The 16,824-nt window shown below is 33.3% G+C and overlaps 3 protein-coding genes across 3 annotated transcripts; 1 reads left to right on the plus strand and 2 right to left on the minus strand.

The window, feature by feature from the left end:
- The first annotated feature begins 5,360 nt into the window (after nt 1-5,360).
- LOC131596806 (uncharacterized protein At4g04775-like) lies at nt 5,361-5,780 on the plus strand. The gene has a single exon (XM_058869544.1). The coding sequence runs from the start codon at nt 5,361-5,363 to the stop codon at nt 5,778-5,780; it is 420 nt and encodes a 139-aa protein (XP_058725527.1).
- Nucleotides 5,781-6,846: 1,066 nt separating this feature from the next.
- Nucleotides 6,847-9,946, minus strand: LOC131596807 (uncharacterized). The gene is made up of 4 exons (XM_058869545.1): nt 9,921-9,946; nt 8,296-9,814; nt 7,262-7,932; nt 6,847-7,168 (listed from the first exon to the last, which is right to left on the minus strand). Exons 1-4 carry the CDS (start codon nt 9,944-9,946, stop codon nt 6,847-6,849), a joined length of 2,538 nt encoding a protein of 845 aa, XP_058725528.1.
- A 4,799-nt stretch (nt 9,947-14,745) lies between these two features.
- LOC131598865 (early nodulin-like protein 17) lies at nt 14,746-16,568 on the minus strand. Its single transcript, XM_058871435.1, has 2 exons — nt 16,292-16,568; nt 14,746-15,330 (listed from the first exon to the last, which is right to left on the minus strand). The coding sequence occupies exons 1-2, from the start codon at nt 16,491-16,493 to the stop codon at nt 14,996-14,998; spliced, it is 537 nt and encodes a 178-aa protein (XP_058727418.1). The 5' UTR covers nt 16,494-16,568; the 3' UTR covers nt 14,746-14,995.
- Between the last annotated feature and the right edge of the window lie 256 nt (nt 16,569-16,824).

The raw sequence follows: 16,824 nt of genomic DNA on the forward strand, positions 1-16,824 counted from the left end.
GTTTGAAAATTTGTGTGTACTTTGGTCGAATAATCATCGTTTATATAGACAAATGTTATATTATTATCCGTTCTCTTATCTAACAGTCCATTTCCAATCATTTTTTTAGATCAAGTGTTTTCTTAGCGAAGATCTTTGTTTGTTTATGAAGTCATAGGACATTCTTTTTATTGTAGGTGTAAGAGAAATACTTCATCCTCTAACGTTATTATTAAATACCAGCATAAGTGTGTTTTGCTTTATTAGACTTTGTACTTTGGGCCTCATCCATCTTTGGGTTGTAATGCTTGGTTTGGACTAGGTAGGAGCACTAATGATACATAAGCAATAATTGGGGGGGGGGGGGGGGGGTAAGCGGGCGGCCCGCCTCTCCCTGTCATATGCCTGCCAAAAAAAAGAGCGGGACGAGCAAGCCCGCAAATTGAAATGGGCATAAAAACCTAGTCAGCCCCGCCAAGATGGCGGGTTGGCGGGCTTGCCTGCCTATTTTTTATTTATTATTATTTTTTTTTTAATAGATTGTTTTACATTTTAATTAGATTTTTCACATAGTTTTTAGAATAATTTTTTATAAAGCATTTTTTAACAAATTTTACTTAAAAAATAGAGAAAGCTAGTAAAATCTTAGAGTGATTGTCAAATTTCACAAATAAATGTATAAAATAAAACCATAAAAAATTAGAATTAATAGAATTAACTTAAAAAATAGCGAATTTTGACGGAGCGGTGGGTTTTGACGGGCGGCGGGCTTTGGCGGAGCGGGTTATGGCGGGCAACAGGTTTTGGCGGGGCGAGCCTAAAATGTCAACTCAACCCACCATTTTTTAGTGGGTGCGCGGGCCGGCCCGGCGAGCACGACCCGTTTTACCACCCCTAGCAATAATAGTTAAACCATATAAATTGTACTATAAATCTTTTTTTGGGTACATTTAACTATTATGAATGCACAATGTGGATTTTTTATAATGTTATGCTCAATTATAATGCAAAAGCCTAATTCATCAAACATCAATATGGATGACAAATTTCACTCGAGTTAGAAAATATACATCAAATATTATAAAAAGAATTCACAAATGTAAAATATCTTAAGACAAATTAAACTTTTATGTTGAATTTCGCATGCTTTGATGTTACTAGGGTGAATGACTCCATATTCATTAAGCCTCAATTCTTTTGTGTTTTTAAACTTATCTTCATTATCGACCCCATACTCTCTCATCCTTTCTCTGAAGCAATCAATGCTTCCATTAAATTATCATTTTCTCTGAACAATGTTTCTTAAAGTGACCGGTTTTAAGACAATTAAAGTATTTGTACTTCAGTTTATCGATTTTCATTGATTTATATTTAGATCTAGATTTATTTCCTTTTACATTTCCTTCACTCTCACTTTTTCTCCTTGAAACACTCAATCATTCTCCTTTGTCTTCCACTATCAAGTCTTTAAGCTTGGTTAGCTCCCTGGTCCCATTAAAAGACTGGACCTCTTCCAAGATAATACTATATTTTCTCCATAAAGAAATGCATCTTTGAAACCTCAAAATATATAGACAATAAACTCAATAAGAATATGTTTTATTCTCATTATTTAGTTTCACTTCAATATTTTGTAAATTATCAATAATCTTGTTGAATGTTATCATTTTTTCACAATATTTTGACTCTACCATTCTAAATAAATTAATTTATTGTTTCACACATAACTGATGTGCCAAGAACTTGATCATGTATAGGTATTCTAACTTTGTCCACGCCTTTGTCGTGATCTTCGTCTTTGCGACTTTCCTAAAATATTTATCTCGTACAAAAAAGATATCATCATTTCTTGCCTTATCTATCATATCTGTCTTCTCTAATTAAGTATGAGTTTATGGTATCTTTGCATAATCATTTGTAGCTTCCACACATTTGTATTGAATTAAGATTGCTTCTATCTTTACTTTCTAGAGACCAAAACTATTATTTATGAAATATTTCTCAATATTTAGTTTAGTACCCATGGTGTAAACTTGATATATTTATTCAGATTCTCATACACAACATCACTTTTTAAGTAGATTGATAGTAAAATTAGAGTACATAATAATGAAAATTATGATGGATCACGAGTGGGAATCCATTTTGGCCAAGAGCAACCACACAAGCGAGAGACATGCCATATCTCTCATATAATTCTCAACCTTCGCTTTTTTAAGAAATGTGAGACTTCTTGTAACACCCCAAATCTACCTGGTAAATTATAAGCGAAAATCAGAGTAATTTAAAAATTTTCAACATACAATGGGATGTCACATTTCGACTTAAAACCACAAACAACTTGTAATTCATTTAACATGAATACATAGCATTCGGAAAACACCATGTTATCCAATAACTTCCAACTTCAACTTATAAATTAGAATCAACTTAGAATCATCTTTCATTCCACTTTAAATAAATGTCAACTTGAATACAACAACTTAAATAATAACGACTATCCCCCCGAGTGCAACGTATCAGAGTCAGATCCTCTTGACTTGTCATAGAGCAACATAAATACTTCATAAAATTACTTCGAACATCCACAACTATTCTTGAGTACCTGCCCATTTCCCATGGTAGGGGAAATATCAGCAGAAGGGGTGGGATATCTTACAATATAAAGGAATGCATGATAATTAATATAGGAGATATAAATCATACATAATTTCACCACTTCATGCAACAAATACTACAACTACACAGTTTATCAACATAATACAGCTTTGATCATAACTAAACCATCAACAAAGCCTAACAACAATTTTAACTTCGCAACAATAACATCAACACAGTATGCCAACTTTTTCATCATCACAACCACTCAAAAATACGACTTAATATGCGACTTAATCATATGCAACTTTCATCACAACAAGGTTATCAATCAATCATAACACACAACTAAATCATTAACACATCACAACATTCACATCATAATCACAACAATTCAAAATGCAACTCATTATGCAACTCCGTGTTATGCCTATGCATATGGTATTATTTGGAGTAAAACTCCCAACTTAAACATTTTCCATTCAGGTCATCGTCACTTTTTCCATTTTCAGGCCAACTTAAACATTTACCATTTTCAGGTCGCCGTGTTTGCCATAATTTTCAGACTATGCAATGGATGTGACTCAAATGATGCACATCCATAAATACAACATAAACAATACGTCACAACATCGTCTAAACCACATCAACTCAATGCCAAGGTTCTATGGAAATAACCATATCATTACTATTATAGTAATTCATCACTTCTCAATCACGTCACTATGTCGAATCATCATACAACATTATTTAACTTCACAACATATCACAATACAACTTATCAACATTGACCATAGGGTCTACGACAACAACAACAATTTCCATATATTAGCAACAACGACAACAAATTCATCATATTAACAACAACAACAACGAATTCATCATATTAACAATAACAACCAATTCATCATATTAACAACAAACATCAACAAATTCATCATATTAACAACAAACATCACATTACACAAATCAAGTAACGACATAACATGATTAGTTCAACTTCTTAATTAAAAGCATATTTATTTATTATTTTATCACAATACATCATTATCTCACCATAAGGAAAGTACATATCATCATCTCAATAGTATTGTATCGTCATAAGAAAAACATACATCAAGTTATACTACAACATGGTTATGTCCATTCATAGCAAAAAGCATACTTCATATGTTAACACAACATAGTTCATCACTTAATCCTAATAAACATAATAGGAGACTATATCTTATGAATAATTTTATTGCATCATGGTATAATTCATTGCGTTAGCTTTCCAACGTTTCGAACGGTGCATCAATCGGAGTCCGGAAACTCAAGTTATGACCTTTACAAAAATCTGTCGAAAATTGGAAGCTGCTCAGGTCGACGCAAACATTTCTCTGGTCGACGCATAAATGAGTTTATCCCCTTCGGGTTTGCTTAGGTCGACCCTGCCTATTATATAGGTCGACTCATGCTGCATAAAATCCCAAAAATCACCATTTTCCTTCCCTATTCCCCTCATACAACACTCATTAACTCATATACAATTTATACATCAATTGACAGCAATTTAGCACACATATAGGGTTCCTAAACATATTTCTAACCATGGATTCACATACAAACATCACCAAACATGCTTTGATTCACAAAATCTTATGAAATCTACCAAACCCTAACATTTTATAAACTTATGAAATTGAGAGAAATAGAGATCATACACACCCATATACACAACATTACCCCATCATATAAGCCTCTATCAATTCCACCAAATGCTCCACAAATCATTCATCAACAACTTCAAGATTGCAATTCTCACACAAACATGGATATTCAATTATGAAGTCTAATCTCTACCATACCCATCATCATGCCAACCCTTAGAGAGTAAGAACCCCACCCTTACCTTGGTTTAGATTGAAGACAACTCTACTCTTCAATGGGGTTTGCCTTAGCTTCCTCTCCTCTTCTCTTCTTCTTTCTTCTTTACCTCTTTTCCCCAAAATGAGTTATGAGACTAAATATCTAAAACCCTAACTCTTACTATCTTACTAATAGACTTAACCCATAATCCATCTATTATATCATATTCCTACCACTTAGGCCCAATTCATAATATATCTCTAATCACTCAATTAAGTCAAATAACACAAACACACACAAAATTAAATATTTAAATAATTATTATATCACATAATAACTAAATAAATAAGTAATTATTAAAAACACCAAATAATATAATTACTAATGGGCTCTAATTAGCACCACCCACTTACTAACACTAACTTAGGCCCAATACTACTAACTTCATTATATTATATTGGCTTAATAGCAACTTTGGTCCCCCTATTTTACCTTTTTTTGAATTTTGATCCTCCCATTTTAAAAATCTGGATTTTGGTCCCTTTTTCATGTTTTGTTTTGAATTTTAGTCCTCCATCAAATTTGGAACAATTTTTTAATGAGGTGGCATTGCCTTTGATGACGTGTCAGTTTGAAGTCACATGTAAATTTTACCATGTCATTAGTCTTGTTATATTTTTAACGTTTAATTTATATTAAATGTTTTTTATTATATATAATAAAAAGAATAAGTTAAAAATAATAACATATAGAAGTATTATATAGGCACGTTCATCTCCAAATATAACCTAAAAGCTGCATAGAAGTGTTCTTCCCCAATTATAACCTAGAGAAGTGTTCTTCCCCAAATGTTCCTCCTCTTCTTCTAATTCCGATACAAAATTTCAATCCAATTCCATTCTTCTACTCATATTCATCTCGTTTCTCCAATTATGTCAGAATCAAAGTTCTCTTATGCTTCAACAAATTCGTTCAGTTCAAGAAGAAAAGTGAATAGGTGTTGGTGTGACCTTGAGTCACCATTGATGACTTCTTGGAGTTATGCTAATCCAGGAAGGAGGTTTTATGGATGTGGTAATTTTAGAGTGATGAGGAAAAAAGGATGTAATCATTTTGAATGGTTTGATGAAGAAATGAGCAATCGTGCTAAGGATGTGATTAGATCTTTAAAAGATAAGAATGATGAACTTGTGAATTTAATGAGTGACACAAGGAAAAATGAAGAGCTTTTGAAGATGAAGACAAGAGATGAAGAGCTGTTGAAGAAGAAGATAAAAGTCATGGGCTATTTTCTGGGTTTGGTTCTTGTGTTTGTATTGTTAGTTGTGTTTGCACTAGTTGTATTAAAGTGATGAGTGTAATTGTGTTTGTATTGTTAGTTATGTTAATGAGAAGTGTAGTTGTGTAATTGTGTTTGTATTGTTAGCTATGCTAGTTAGAAGTGTAGTTGTGTTCTTTAAAAAAAATTCAGATTAATGAAATTTAACCAAGTTATTCTAACCTTTAGTTTGTTTGATATCTAATTGCAATTCTATTTGATTGAACTAAGGCTTTTATCATAGCTGTACTCATTGAATTTTCGAGTTCTGGTTTTCTGTTCTCATCCTATGATAGTGAGGAGTCTGTTACCATCATATGATTGCTTGAGGTTCTAATCTACTGGGATTAGATTTATGCTTGTACTAATTAGTGATACCGATAAGTGCATTAATTAACTTATTGTAGTTGAAATAACATCTTATTATTACTCTTGTCGTAATGCAGTGTTAGCATTTTTTTCCTATTCATTGTCTAAATGCTAAAGTTTCAACAGTCCCTAAAAAACTTCATACATTGAAACAATAAAACTTAGAAAATGTATAAACCAATTTAAAAAGTACTTGATAGGTAATATGTAATATTTCAAAACAATTTACACACATTCAAAAATATAGAAGTCCTGTATGATTGAAGTATAGCATTCACCTGGGGATCAAGTTGTTTGGCGAGGGATACAGTCTTTTTCAGGACCTCTTCTTGTAAACGCGCATCATTATCATCATAGGTTCTAATCTATTGAGTCTAATCTGTTGGGCATCTGGAATTATCAGAAGGCAATTTCAAGTTGTTTTAACAACAAAAATTTCTTAACCATTGATTTGGGGCAGACTATAAAGTTATAAACCACAAGCTTTTAATTAGCAAGATAATGCAGTGTCATGAAACAAGATAATGCAGTGTCATAAAACAAGATAATGCAGTGTCAAATTTGCAGCTATTACAAGCGAAACACAAAATGCAGACCAAAGTTGCTGCTATTACAAACGAGACACAAGATATATCAATGTCACAAAACAAGACCTAAACTAAATGTCATAACTTAAATTCTATTCTTGGGTTGGCTTTGGCGCTTGCGATCCTCCGTCTATAACTGTTTGTTCAGCCCCGTTGTTTTCGGTTTTTTTTTGCCTTTTTGTTTCCACCCTTAGGAATTGCTCTCTCTGCAGCTCTCTTGCCTTTACATGTTCGCTTGTTATGCCCAAAACTCCCACATTTCTTGCACTTGAAAGTTTGAAGACTTCTAGGTAATGTTTTTCTATTCCTCGGCTCATCATTTGCCTTGTTACGATTCTTCTTTGGGCGACCAATAGATCTTCTCATGACTGGAGGGTTGATTGGTTGAGTAACATTTGTCGGCCATAGTTGTGGACCATTGGTTGGCATAATGATATGGCTATAAGTAGCCATCACGGTAGACTTCCTATACACAAATAAAATGATGAATTCGTAAGTTAACATAATATGTCGGTATCATTATTATAGTTGTATTTTGGTTAAAATGAGAAGGAAATACCTGTAGAATGATGAAACATAATCTTCGGGCTCCTTTTTGTTAAACCGTATGCATGCGATAGCATGACAACATGGTATTCCGGTTAAATCCCACTTCCTACAAGCACATGTCTTCTGCAGCAAGTTTACAATATATGTCTCAACACTATTTGAAACACCAAAAATAGCAAAGTCATCATCCGAATGCCAAGTGGCAGTCCACCGTTCTGCTTCCCTCTTTGTTTTTTCCAATATTTGTTGGATATTAGGACTTATAGCACCTTTGTACCTGGATAGTTTCTCCTTTTGAGTAGAAATTCTAACCGTTATGTAGTGTTTGATTCCTTCAAGCAATGTAATTATTGGCTTGTCTCTATACTCCAATATTTCTCGGTTAAAAGCCTCACACATATTATTGACTTGTAAATCGCACTGTGAGTCTGTCTTGAAATGAGATCTACTCCAACATGAAGCAGGTACATCCATCATGTCTTTCCAAGCCTTGGCATTAAACTCTTTCATCTGATTCATTGCTCTTTCCCATGCCGGTAATGTTGTGGCCCTAGCCGCCCTCCATAACACTTCTTTCATATGAATTCCAGGGTACTTCTTCCTCCAATTACCATATAAGTGTTTAACACACAATCTATGCTCAACATGTTGGCTTGTTTCAAGAATTGCTGGAACCAAACCCTGAATTTACATAACAGACACATATAATATAGCAGTATCTGGAAGTTGGCTAAGTTAGAATAATATAGCAGTATACTTAAATATAACATGGTATAATATACTTAAATAAAACATGAAACATACTAAGTTAGAATAATATAGCAGTATATGGAAGTTAGAATAATTAAGTGTATGAACATGGTACAGTATTAAATAGAACTTTAGCAGTATACTTAAATTGAACTATTGCAGTATGAACATGGTACATTATTAAATAGAACTATAGCAGTATGAACCATATTAATTGCATCAAAACAGATTTCTAGAGCATATTTTCAGAACAGAATTTCATATAGAATTGAATATCATAACAGAATTGCATACCTTTTGTTGGTCTGATATAAATCCATAAGCATTTTTTTGAATGGACCGTAAGTCTTCGAGTAATAACTTAAGAAACCATTGCCATGAATCCTTTGTTTCAGCTTCCACAACTGCATAAGCTATTGGTATCATCTTGTTATTTCCATCCTTACCAACGGCCCCTACCAACTGACCTCCGAAGTCCCCTTTCAGAAAACATGCATCCAAACCAATTAGAGGCCTGCAAGTGGTTGCAAAAGCTGACTTGCATGCTTCTAAGCATACATATATTCTTTCAAACACAGGACCACAAGCTGAATCATCGCACTGAATTTTAACTGTAGAGTTTGGATTTGACTTCAATAATTCCTCAGCATAACTTCTAAGGTGGATGAATTGTTCACGACCAGCTCCTTGAATTAACTCTATCGCTTTTTTCTTGGCTCTATATGCTTGATCTACTGACAACTTCACCCCCCACTTTTCCACTGCTTCTGCAATCAACCCTTTAGTCTTCATTTCAGGAGTGTGTCTTAATGTATTCACAAATTTTTTAGCTAACCAAACGGTCGTCGCTTGTCTATTCCTTGGTGTCCTATGACAATTATGTAGATTAGTGAAGCTAACAAGTTGCCAAAATTGGTTGGTTGTTCTAAGGCTAAACCTTATATAAAAGGGACAACCTACCATACACTTTACAACCACTCTCTTCTTGTCATTTTTCTTGATCACAACATTCTTATTAGACTCCATTGCATAATCTTTTACGGCATCTTTGATTTGCATCTTATCCTTGAACATCATCCCAATTTCAAACTTCGTAGTTTGTTTAAAAGATGGAAACCTTTCCATGCCATCTTCAACATCACTTCCAAGTGGTGTATGTAGCTCATCTGAATCACAACATTCATTATCAGAATTAACAACCAATCTTGAGGGTTGCTCAGTTGAAGTGTTAGGGAGAACCGTGGTCCAATTAACACCGACATCATGACCTAAGTTCAACTCCTCATCCTCACTTTCCTCACTTTCCTCACCATCCTCATCATCCTCACACTCCTCATAATCAGGATCTGTTTCACTGTCCTCCCTATTGACACCTTCAACATTGACATCCTCGACATTTTCATCTTCACCATTTGCTTCTTCAACATTTTCATCTTCAACAATCGCTTCTTCAACATTTACTTCTTCAAACCTAACATCCTCAATATTAACTTCTTCGACTTTGTGTTCAACATAAACGTCGATCAATTTATATCCTCTAATATCTTCCATGAACTTTAACACATCTTTGTCATCATTCAAAGGCCGAAGTCCACGAGAAAAGGCATACTTAGGATTCCAATACCATAAACACCGAATATTACAATACCCTTCATTTTTAATCATCTTTTCAATCTCCATATAGGACATTAAGTCCACATCCCAGTCCCAATTCATTTCACTTGCAACCCCTCCAACATACAACTTTACTGGATGTTGCACCAAACGTCCCCTATGATGTATTCTAAGTCTTACAGTTTGTGTTTCACTTGGCCTACACAAAATAAAAACACACCTCTATAAACAACAAGAACTAAATATGCAAACCACAATGTCACCAAGAACTGAATACGCAAACCACAAAATAAAAGTTGGCATACCTCAAAACCAAAGTTGGATTTGTCATGGCGATGACGATGAACAAAGATTACGATGGAGACGGTGATGACGATGATGAACAAAGATTACGATGGAGACGGTGATGACGACGATGAACTTACGGTTCGTATTCCTCAGTTTGCATCTTCATGGGTCTCAATCAAAAGGGTTAAAGTGTGTCTCTTTAGGTTTTGTTAATTGTTATAAGATTTTGATAATGAAAATGAATTAATAATAGATATAATGAAATAATAATAATAATAATTTTAATGACACATCTAAATTTTAATTAATTTAAAAATGAATTTTCTGAGGTGGAAATAAATATTTATGACTTCAAACTGACACGTCATCAAAGGCAGCGCCACCTCATTAAAAAATTGTTCCAAATTTGATGGAGGACTAAAATTCAAAACAAAACATGAAAAAGGGACCAAAATCCAGATTTTTAAAATGGGAGGATCAAAATTCAAAAAAAGGTAAAATAAGGGGACCAAAGTTGCTATTAAGCCTATTATATTAAATAAATCACAAAACACACTATAAATACTTAAATTGTCACATAACATAAACGAATATTATTCCCAATAATATTCCACAACTACAACCGATCCATAACTTAAATAATACCAACTCGCGATTTGTATTTCTCCGACTAATCCGATTAATAATTCCGACCATAAACTTAACTGCTCAAATCAACATATTAATCCAATTACGCCTTTACAATAATACCGATAAATCCCTACTTCAACTAATTCCAACGAATAGATCCTTGATTAATTTAATTAAATAATTAATTAAATTCGGGGCGTTACACTTCTAACTCACATGTGTATCACAACAATCTCTTGTTAAATATGAGTCCACATACTCACCCACTTATATGCTCTCATTCAATCATAAACTCTTTTCTACATATACAATTATACCACCTTAGACACTCTTACCATTTCATAGACAACTCAATAAGACACGTCGGATGACCACCACATAATTAAGAAAACTTTTGATACATGTACTTGGTTCCTTAATTGAACCTTCAACTATACCATTGATTGGTCATGCAAGGGCATCCATATTAGGCAAAAAGCAACCATACATATGAGTGAGATGTCACATCTTAACCCAAAACCTTAAGGAATTAGGTATATAGGTCCTCTCTCATGTAAAGTACCCAATCTCTACTTTTGTCAAGAAATGTGAGACTTCTAACTCACACGTGTATTACAAGAAATCAAACTAAACGATCAACAAATAAATATTCAACTAAGAACAAATCTAAAAAATATGCACTATCGAAATTTCAACCAATCAAACCAAAGACAATGATAAAGAGAATAGAGGAATAAAATCATTAATCGGGGACACAAAACGATCCATAGAAATACGATGGTTACAAAATAAAATGGTTCTTGACCCACTATCAATAAATCTTTGCATGATGGTAAAAATCACAAAAAATTAATCTCAATTGTTCAACATGAACAATTTCTATTTATTTTTTTTCAAATCTCAACCATCGATAATTTTCACTCTAGAATTCAATAAAAATGATTGAATCTTCTCCCTAATGATTCATAATTACCTAAAGTGTTCACAACGTGTTTCTGAAATCTAGAACTGGTCTTAAACTCAATAACCCTTTGTTCACTTGTTTTAACATTGTAACCCTTCGATCTTACAAAAATACACTTTTATATAAACTAAATTACTTAGCATGAATTGAATTAACCAACTTAGATACACATAATTTGAATCCTTCATAAAAAGGTTAATTCAAATTGATAGTTAACATAGAACTTTGAAAACATGATTTGAGTCACCCTTAAGACTAATTCGAATCATCACCTGTAAAAAGCTCAAATAAAACATATTTTAACAACATATTCACCACAAAATCAATTATCATAATGAAACAACTAGAACACCAAAAGTGATCAAATAAAGGGTGATGTCCACTACACCACATATAGTGTTCACACACCCTATTGAAATCCAAAATTATCCTTATACAGAGTCTGAAGATTGAAGTTCAGGCGCACATGTTATACAACAAAATCATTTCATCAGAGAGGCGTTCTATTTTTGCCAAAAATATGTGTGGATTTCAATATCTATATATATTATATTGGAATCTGGATTTTAATCTCTGGACAAACCTAATGATACTATTTACACCCTTTAACAGTAACTTAGAAAAATATTTCATAACATTAAACCATACATCATAAGTCATTTATTAATAAGTTAAACAAAATGTCATTTATAAATCATTCCCCTAATAAACCATACACATCAGTCATAACACTAAACTATACATTATAAGTCAAACAAAATGTTAGAAAATCATACATTGGTCGTTCATAAAATACAGCAAACCATTTTTTTCTTTCAAAATGTTATACAAATTAAAATATCACAAACGAGTATATTTAATGTTAATGTTCCTCCTATGGCTCTTATACTGCAATGCATGTAGTGTCTCTACTAAGATTGTTTGTAGAGTAACCATATGATAAGTGCATTCCTTAAACTCTCCTTTAGTTATAATCTTTCTCCCAATAGCCATAATACATTGACATATAGGTAATACATCCACTGCGTGGTTCGTCCTTGCATGTTCCTTTTCTAGTATCTCTTGATGAACTGACTTAGGAGGATCTTCTTTTGTATCTGGTGTCATGTAAGGATGGAATACTTTATAAAACTATTATATGTAAGTGTATACCACACTTCATGGACAAAAAGTTGGCACATGCGTATATCTTCTTTTGTGGAATCCCTGAGAATACCTTGCAAGTTCCTGAATTGTTGCAATACTCGTTTAGGTAAACGTGGATACATAAGTCGAGACCCACAAGTCAACCATCCAAAATACCAAGATATCACCTCCAAGGGTCGGTCGTGTTTGACGGTGTTCGCCGTAAGGCATGTAACATATATCATCCAGCAAGATGCAGTCAAGTGCACTTCGAAACGGGTTGGTCGCCCAATTACCCTCGACTACGATGATAAAGCAAGCAAGTGAAAAAAAGTCTTCACCATATTCTCGAATTGAGAGACGTGAAAAATGCTAGTGGATCCATGCCTACAAATGGTTTAGATGAAATATTTGTAAGGGCGTAACACAATTTTTTTATTGTAAATAAATAATTGTCTGTTGTAAGTAAGTATGACCTGAAAGCACATACTCTATGATATGCAACCCATGCATTATCACTCGCAATATCCACAACTACATTCAGGCGGTCAACATAATTTATCATGAGAAAAGAAAATTTGGTGTAACATCTTCTAATGTCATCTATCTCCTTAGGATTTTATCCAAATCAACTCCTAAATATGTCACAACCCAGTCAATTGTCTCAAGTCTATTGATTCTAAAATGATATAATAATCTTCCTGTGATCAAAAGGAAGCATGATACATTATCAAGTGTGATGACCTTCTCACCGATTGGAAGATGAAAAATGACGTTTATGTGTGTCATCTCTTAACAAACGAGACGTCTATGCTATGTTGTTAATCTTAGAAAGCGGCGCGGCGCGGTCAACCCCAAAATGGGAGCGGCGCGGAAGCAGGGAGCGATGCGGCCGCTATTTTAACAGCGCGGGCACTAAGAAAATATATATTTTAATAGCACTTTTATATATATATATATATATATATATATATATATATATATATATATAAATAATTTAATAGCACTTATATATTATTTTTTATTTATTTAAGAGGATTAACTATGTATATCTAAAAAACTATTAAGTGGATTGATTAACTATTTAAAAAATTATTATTTTTTAACACATATTGTTATATTTTTTTATAATCATAGTGAAGTATAGTGGTATATAGTTGTCCTAACAAATAGCTTTCTTGACTTTTCAACTCCCTTAGGGCTTAGTGGTCCCTTAATGGTAAATATTGCCCCACGTCATCCCTTCTTCTTCTCCCCCACTTCATCTTTTTTTCTTCTCTCTCCCCACCGACTGATACGTCTTCTCTTCTTCTTCCCATACCCACTTCATCTCTTCTTCTTCTCTTTCTCCACCGACTCTCTACGTCATCTCTTCTTCTTCCTCTTCCCATTTCAACTCGTCTTTTTCTCTCTCTCCACTTCGAGCTACGAGCCGCTAAAAAAATGATGGATCTCTTACTTTTAGAAGTACAACCAGCAAAAGCAGCGCTTTGGGCCGCATCCGACCCGCTCCGCAACCCGCGATCGCGGCCGCGTTGGACCGCTTTGTGCCGCTTCACCCTAACGCGCTAAACCGGTAAGACCGAAAGCGGCCGTCTCGTTTTTTCCGCTTCACGCCGCAATAGCGGCTGGTGCGGCCGCAATTCACAACATAGCGCCTATGTGTGTCATGTCTTAACAAATGAATACAATAAATCCTAGTTAATATCTAAGAAATGCATGCATCATAAATTAAAAAAAATAAGAAAATGAAAAACTTATTAAATGTGAGAGATTGATGATCTTGACTTAAATGCAAAAAGATTAAAAAAATATTGGAACAAGATTAGACCCTCGTGAACTCTTCCTCTATTTTTACTAGTGTGCAACTTTAAAGAACAATTCCCTCGAACAAAACACCTTGGTCCATTTATATTGGATAATGGGTTCGATGATGTTCTGAACCACTTCCCTCAACACTTTTTTAGCCCAAGCAAGAATTAAATAGATTAGCATATTATGACAAACATTATTTTAGTCTTGTTTTTACATTTAGGTACCCCATAGGTGCAACATCTCCTAACATATATTTTTCTATACACATTATTTCAAGGACCTACAAGTCCAAAAAGCATACAACAAAATTTCCACAATTTCCGCATTTGATTTCTCCAATAAATTAAATCAAACAAGTTTGTCACATATTTCTCCTCATAACACAACAACCACAAACACACTAACTACATTCACACCAAACACTTCAACCTCATTTGAGGTCAACAACAACTAATCCAACCAACAATGACCCTTTTAAAACCTTAAAAAAAAGTTCAACACAACATAATCATCAACAAGTAACACCCTTTGGTATTTGTCCAAGGAATCATCTAAAAGTTACCATAAATAAATGAATGAATCCCAAGCTGCTCCAATGGCAAAAACAATAGGCATGAGAAGGATACTATGGCCTTTAAGAGTTGGTGCAAAAGATTTTATAGGTGAAGCCTTTGGTGGTGGAGGTAGTTTTTCAACATGAACAGCTATCTTCATTCCACCAAAACAAAAACCTTTGCCACTTATGAAATAGTAATGTCTTGTCACATTCAATGGAACAACATCTCTTCCAGCTCCAGTTGTCCAGTTGTGAAGTGGATGATCTGAGTTGCATGTTTCATAGTCTGTTTTGTTTACTTCTAGTACATTCATTTGGTTCCTATCATACACAAAAACTAGAAAGAAAAAAAGAAAAAAAAAACACAAATCCATGTTAGTTGGTAATGTCCAAACTCCAAATTAGAAAACACAATCACAACAGACATTTCAGATTCAAGACGTGTTCGATTTTTGACATGCGTCAGTGTTAGTCAAAGACGACATCGACACATGTAACCCTATTTGATCACATGTTAATTGCGTGTCAGTATCAATGACGTGTCTGATGTATGTGTCGGTCCTATTAATACTCTAACAAACACTAATTAAGTAATTAAAAAAAAATACAAAGAAAATCTCAACAGCTAAGCAATAAACTATACAGATCATTAGTCAAAAGAAGCCAAAATTTATGGATCTGAGAGTGTATAACAAGATAACATTATTTTAAAAAATCCAAAATTTCTTTTTTATTTTAATTTTTTTTCTTATGTAAATCTTTACTTTTGAACAAAAACTACCCCAAAATTCTTCAATTCAAGCACAATTAACCACCATGGATTTGACACAAAGCTCAAAGATTAATCAAATAAACCCAAAAGATCTAAGATTAACCAATTCAATTTATTCAAACCCTTTTTCCTTTTAGTCCATAAAATAGCAAATTAAGTATAAATAACATGAAAAAGCTATAAACTTTAAAGACTAATTAAAAAAAAAAACACAAAAGATCTAAAATTAACCAATTCAATTTATTCAAACCCTTTTTCTTATTAATCTTAAAAATAGCAAATTAGGTATCAAAAAGCTAAAAACTTCAAAGATTAATCAAATAAGCCCAAAAGATCTAAGATTAACCAATTCAATTTACTCAAACCCCTTAACCTAATTGTCCATAAAATAGTAAATTAAGTATCAAAAACACAAAAAAGTTACCAACTTTAACTTACCCTAAGCTTCAAAAATTTCAGATCCAATCTAAATAAACTATACAAATTCATCCCAAAGATTCAAACTTTAGAGAGAGAAAGAACTTACAAAGCCAATCACCATTGTAGAAATGCTTGTCCTTAGCCCAAGTAGTGTAGTTGAAATTTGTGTTCCAACCCTTGCTTCCACCGACCAAAATCCTTGAAGCTGATGCCATTGGTAGCATGAGAAGAATAGCAAAAGCTAGAGAGAGAAACACCATTGTTGGTGAAATTGATGAAGTAAAGAGTCTTCTTTTGATGCCCTCCATTGATGTTTCTGAAGATTGTTCAAACTCTGGAACACTTTGTTCTGTTTTGTTCTGTCTATGATGTTCTGTTCTTTTGGCCTTTTAAGGAACCTTTTGTTTTTTTTTTCTTTCTTTTTAAATAAAAAATATTATTTTGTTATTTTATTTTATTTATTTGAATGTGGTTGTTTGTTTGTTGCTTAGTAAATCGACCATTGATTGTTTATCTCTGGTCCCAAGATATGCTATTTTAGAATATAAAAATGGACTCAAGATGGGTAATGTAATAGCCAATTGTGGAAAAACATTAAATCAAAAAAATATATAAACTTCTTTTATATGGAAATTTTAT

This window comes from Vicia villosa, linkage group LG4 (genome assembly GCF_029867415.1).
Source record: "Vicia villosa cultivar HV-30 ecotype Madison, WI linkage group LG4, Vvil1.0, whole genome shotgun sequence".
Classification (NCBI taxonomy): Eukaryota; Viridiplantae; Streptophyta; class Magnoliopsida; order Fabales; family Fabaceae; genus Vicia; species Vicia villosa.

Bases quoted from the DNA above. Each gene is read 5' to 3' on its own strand.
- LOC131596806 (XM_058869544.1), top strand. From the start codon at position 5,361: ATGTCAGAATCAAAGTTCTCTTATGCTTCAACAAATTCGTTCAGTTCA.
- LOC131598865 (XM_058871435.1), bottom strand. From the start codon at position 16,493: ATGGAGGGCATCAAAAGAAGACTCTTTACTTCATCAATTTCACCAACA. The intron at 15,331-16,291 runs GTAAGTTCTTTC...TTTTCTTTCTAG, and splicing joins CTACAATGGTGATTGGCTTT to TTTTTGTGTATGATAGGAAC.
- LOC131596807 (XM_058869545.1), bottom strand. From the start codon at position 9,946: ATGACAAATCCAACTTTGGTTTTGAG. The intron at 9,815-9,920 runs GTATGCCAACTT...TATTTTGTGTAG, and splicing joins AATCCAACTTTGGTTTTGAG to GCCAAGTGAAACACAAACTG. The intron at 7,169-7,261 runs GTATTTCCTTCT...ATTTGTGTATAG, and splicing joins TATGTTTCATCATTCTACAG to GAAGTCTACCGTGATGGCTA.